We start from the raw sequence: 4,708 nt of genomic DNA, 5'->3' as shown, positions 1-4,708 counted from the left end.
CCCCCCCCCCCCCCCCCCCCCCCCCCCCGGCCAAACACAGACCCAAATTAGCATCGGCCAGTTTGAGCTCGCGTCCGAGCCCCTGCCGGCCATCTGGACGCGGCTGCCCAACGGATCGGACATCCGTGGCGTGGCCTTCGACCCGGCGGCCACCGACAACAGCAAGGCCAACCTGACGCAGCTGACTGTGTCGCGCATCGGCGCGGCCTTCGTGGACTTCCTGGCCCGCAATGCCACCGATGAGAGCGGTGTCACGGTGGCCCTGGGCCATGATGGGCGCCTGAGCGCCGAGTTCATGATTGACAATGTGTCCCGTGGTATTATGCAAGCCGGCGCCACGCGCGTCGTGTCCTTCGGTCTGGCCTCGACGCCGGCAATGGTGCGCCCCTGGGTGGCAGACCACCTCTTGCACACGCGTATTGGCCCCCCTTCCTCCGGCCCTCGCTGACCACCATGACCGCGCGTCCGCACGTCCAGTTCATGAGCACCATCACCGAGGGTCACAAGTACACCGGCGCCATCATGCTCACGGCCAGCCACCTGCCCTCCGAGCGGAATGGCCTGAAGTTCTTCACCAAGGATGGCGGCCTCGAGAGCGCCGACATCAAGTGGATCATCGCTCGCGCGGCCTTCCTGGCCGAGCAGGACGCCGAGGTACACATATGTATATATATGCACATCCGCGTGGCTTTCCCCTTGCCCCGAGGCATGGCGCTCCATGGCGAGTGTTTTCTCTCTGCCTCTCTCTCTCTCTCACACACACACTCTCCAGCTGCTAACACCTCTCATCTCCTCCCTCCTCTTCTCGTTCCCTGGTCCACCCCGGGCATTTCTTAAAACAGTATCCCAAGGCCAATATCGACACGGTGGACTTCATGAGCGTTTACGCTGGGATCCTGGTTGAGAAGATCCGCTCGGCTACCGGCAAGCAGTGCGTCTCCCTGTGTCTGCCTCACACGCTTGGGCGCCCGACATCAGTTTAACCCTCCTCCGATCCCCCTTTCCCCCTTTCTCCCCCTTCCCTCTCTCTCTCTCTCTCTCTCTCCCCCTCCCCCCACACTCTCGCACAGGAATGCCCTCGAGGGCCTGCACCTGATTGTCGATGCCGGCAATGGCGCCGGCGGCTTCTTTGTTGACAAGGTTCTCAAGCCGCTCGGTGCCAAGACGGATGGCAGCCAGTTCCTGGACTCCGGTGCGGCCTTTTCTCCACCCACCAGCCGCCCTCTTGGCCCATACTCACCTCCCTCCTCCCGACGTAGATGGCACCTTCCCCAACCATCCCCCCAACCCGGAGGATAAGCAGGCCATGGCCATGGCTCGCGATGCTCTGCTGGCGGCCCGGGCCGATATGTGCATTGTCTTCGACACGGATGTCGATCGCGCCGGAATCGTCGACGCGTCCGGACGCGAGATCAACCGCGATCGCCTGATTGCCCTGCTGTCGGGTACGATTCCTTGTGCTCCCCCCTTGTGCATCTCCCCCCTTTGCGCATCCTCACCCGTTGCCTCCCCCCCCTCCCCCTCGCCTCCCTCCCGCCCCGCTCCCTGTTGGTCGTCTTAGCCATTGTCCTGCGCGAGACCCCCGGTGTGGAGATTGTCACCGACTCGGTGACGTCCGATGGGCTGGCCTCATTCATTGCTGCCAAGGGCGGCCGTCACCACCGGTTCAAGCGCGGCTACCGCAATGTCATCAACGAGGCACAGAAGCGCGGCTCGCCCTTCGCCATTGAGACCAGCGGCCATGGCGCCCTGCAGGAGAACCACTATCTTGATGACGGTGCCTACCTGGTGGTAAAGATCCTCATCGAGCTGGCGGTAAATGGCCTGGAGTCCATCACCTCGCTGCTGTCTGAGTATGTGCCTCCTTGCATTTTTTGTCCCCCCCCCCCCCCCCTTTGCCGGGTTTCTCACCTTCTCACCCTCCTCCTCCCGCCGCCATAGCCTTCAGGAGCCTGTCGAGGAGGAGGAGTTCCGCTTGAAGATTGCCGCCGAGGACTTCAAGACCGTCGGCGCCGGGGTCTTGGCGCATTTGAATGCTGTCCTGGACAGCCCGTCCCGTGCCGCGGAGCTGGGCTGGTCGCGCGTCACCCCCAACCATGAGGGTGTCCGTGTGGCGGTCCGCTTCCCGGAGGATGAGTCCACCGGTTGGTTCCTCATCCGCATGTCCCTCCACGACCCGGTCATGCCGCTGAATGTTCAGAGCAACAGCCGTGTCGGCGGTGTGCGCGCCATCACCCAGGCCTTCTTGACTTTCCTCCGGTCAGATCCGAGCGTGTGTGCTTCGTTGGACCTTACCGGGCTGGAGGCCTTCATTGCCCAGGAGTGAGTTTGCCCCTGTGTAGGTCCCCCCTGGCCTGTTTCCCCCCCCCCCCCCGGTCTTCTCCCCTCGTTGGATGTTTTCCTTCATGGCCGGTGCCTGGCACGCAACAAACCACGCCCATGCCTGTGTATCCCTCCCCCCCCCCCCTCCGGAAAGTGTGACAAAGGCATGTGCCAAGTGGCAATCAACTTTTGTATCATTGTTTCGCGCAGCATCATGCGTCGCCGGAGAGTCTATGAAGAGGGGAAAGGAGAAAGGAAATCGCATGCGGGAGGAGGATGACATTACTTGCGATCCGGGGTCTTGGCATTGCCACGGGGGCGGTAGTGGGAGGATGGGCGGTGGCGCTGCTTGGGTCGCGACTGGCGGCCGGTCTCAGACTGCCTCCAGCTGGCGTGGCTGGTCTCCAACGGGGCCGCCGGCTGGGCGTTCTTCGGGGCCGCCGGCTGGCCGTCCTCCGGGGCAGGCGCATCGACACCAGGCCGACGCCGGGGGACGCGCACGCCAATCGGCCACTGTGCCATTGGCAGGGCCTCGCCCTGTTTGCTGTAAAGCTGACTCCGGCGCCGGTTGGCACGGAGCAGCGGATGTGGCAGGGCCCGTGACTCCGAGGACAGGCCGGAATCCTCGATACCCGGGCGCGGGGGCGTCAAGTTGGCCGGGCCAACCACACAGCCAAAGCGCCGCTCGGGATACTGGTCCGGATGATAATCCTTCGGGAAGGCGATGAACTCCCCGGGCGAGGTCTGAATCGAGCGAATCGTCGGCGAGGTGTAGGACAGCCGGTGGGTGTGCTCCAAATCAGTCAGCGAGCTCCGCAGGTCATGTAGTACGCTGACCACCTGCTCAGGCGTGCCCTCCTGCTCGTCGTCGGACGGCTGGTCGGCATGGCTAAATCTCGGATCCATCTCCAAACGACGGGACAGTTCGTTGGCCGCCAGCAGGTGGCGGTTCTCTTCGGCAAGATGCGCATCCAAGCGATCTTCGTCCACATTCTCCCGGACAATGGTGTTGTGGTAGCGATTCAAGTCGACCCGACGTTCGAAGCGGCTTCGAAGAATTCGCCGGACGGCCTCGACACTGATCCCATAGATCAGAGAGAGGTTCATGACATTGTACTGCCCGGGATCCTGAGCAGCACGGATGGAGGAAGAAGGCACAGTGTGAGAAAGAGCCCATCCACGCAGGCACATTCGTATTCACGGATCCCCCCCCCCCCCCAGCCCCCGGTGAATGTGGGCGAACAGGCGGCCGCAAGGCCGAGGTAGCTACTGATTGGCAGGCAGCAATGGCACACGTACCTGGTTGTGCAGGGCCCGAAGAGAGTACATGTCCGACCGAGAGAGCTTGCGCTTGGGATTCCACGTGTACATGGGCCGGGCCACGGCCGCGATCTCACGCTGGAGTTTGTTCACATGGACCGCAGCAGCCGGGCCGGCGCCGGCTGGCAGTTCCAGGGCGGCCTCAGTCAAGCCGTACTTGGCCAGAACCTGCTTCGTGGCAATTTGCCGAGCCCGATCCGCGGTGCGCTGGGTGATGAAGCGCCGTTCGCGCCAGGACTCGAAGTCGCCATTCTCCAGGGCCTTGGATCCAAATCCAAGCCCGGTGCCACCCATGCTGGAATACTCGCCCTGGGTGTAGACACCCGGCTCCAGGGGAATGAATGCCTCGGAGGTGGTGTTCCCGTCGTTGCTATTGCCCCGGCGGCGGTGGGAGGAATTTGATTTGGCCAACTTCTTGGACTCTTGGGCTTTGCGGCGGCGTTTTTCATCGACCAGCCGGTTGTTCAACAACGCATCCAGGGCCGGATAGATGGATGAAGAGCGATGGATACTCAGGCTGGGAACACGCTCGGGGATGAGGACTTCCTTCTGGTCCATCTCCGTAAAGAAGAAGGAGTCGTTTTGCAGTGGCTCTGGCTCGAGGTTTTGGGTCTTGATGATGCGCCGCATTGTCTTGTCGTCCAAGATGCGAAAGTCCTTGTGGATAATGTGGGATCGCCGCAGGCGCAGCGGTGCTTGGCCTTCATACACGACATCCACCGGCGTCTTGGGGGACGGGTCCTTGGATGACTTGGAGTAGGCCGCGCGAGGGGCAATGGCGAGGGCGACCGGCCGGAGGGCCGCCATGGGAGCCAATCCCGGGGCGGATAGCCGCGACAGGGCCGAAAGCATTTCCGGATCTCTCTCTTCTTCCTTGGAGCCGGGGGGATGTGCCGCTGCGCGTGCGCTCCGGTGTGCCTTTGTGTGTGTGTAAATGGGCGTGAGAGCACGTGTGGGTTCACTGTCTGCGATGGGGGCCAGCGAATCTGATGAGCTTGGTGCTCGTGCGGAATGCCGCTTCCATGCACAGTAGCCAGTGGGGAGGAGGAAAGGGGGAGGGGGGGGG

General features: G+C 63.0%; 2 protein-coding genes across 2 annotated transcripts in view; one reads left to right on the top strand and one right to left on the bottom strand.

Annotated features, from left to right (window-relative positions):
- The window catches only part of H696_02969 (hypothetical protein), a gene marked incomplete at both ends in the record, with an annotated part of 4,530 nt that extends 2,204 nt beyond the window's left edge, over positions 1-2,326 (top strand). The window contains 7 exons of the mRNA XM_009496853.1: positions 41-379; positions 478-654; positions 843-943; positions 1,071-1,192; positions 1,260-1,445; positions 1,562-1,853; positions 1,942-2,326. Coding sequence (XP_009495128.1) covers positions 41-379; positions 478-654; positions 843-943; positions 1,071-1,192; positions 1,260-1,445; positions 1,562-1,853; positions 1,942-2,326 — 1,602 coding nt within the window. The remainder of the gene's footprint in view (positions 1-40; positions 380-477; positions 655-842; positions 944-1,070; positions 1,193-1,259; positions 1,446-1,561; positions 1,854-1,941) is intronic.
- A 25-nt stretch (positions 2,327-2,351) lies between these two features.
- Positions 2,352-4,694, bottom strand: H696_02968 (hypothetical protein). Its single transcript, XM_009496852.1, has 2 exons — positions 3,622-4,694; positions 2,352-3,450 (listed from the first exon to the last, which is right to left on the bottom strand). The coding sequence occupies exons 1-2, from the start codon at positions 4,492-4,494 to the stop codon at positions 2,605-2,607; spliced, it is 1,719 nt and encodes a 572-aa protein (XP_009495127.1). The 5' UTR covers positions 4,495-4,694; the 3' UTR covers positions 2,352-2,604.
- Positions 4,695-4,708: the final 14 nt, after the last annotated feature.

The sequence above is a fragment of the Fonticula alba genome (genome assembly GCF_000388065.1).
Source record: "Fonticula alba strain ATCC 38817 unplaced genomic scaffold supercont2.4, whole genome shotgun sequence".
NCBI classification, from domain to species: Eukaryota; order Rotosphaerida; family Fonticulaceae; genus Fonticula; species Fonticula alba.
Note: the sequence above shows the minus strand (reverse complement) of the source record. Positions and strands in the feature narration are given on the sequence as shown.

Coding starts and splice junctions, on each gene's coding strand:
- H696_02968 (XM_009496852.1), bottom strand. CDS start 4,494: ATGCTTTCGGCCCTGTCGCGGCTATCCGCCCCGGGATTGGCTCCCATG. Junction 3,451..3,621: donor TTCGGGCCCTGCACAACCAG/GTACGTGTGCCA, acceptor CGTGCTGCTCAG/GATCCCGGGCAGTACAATGT.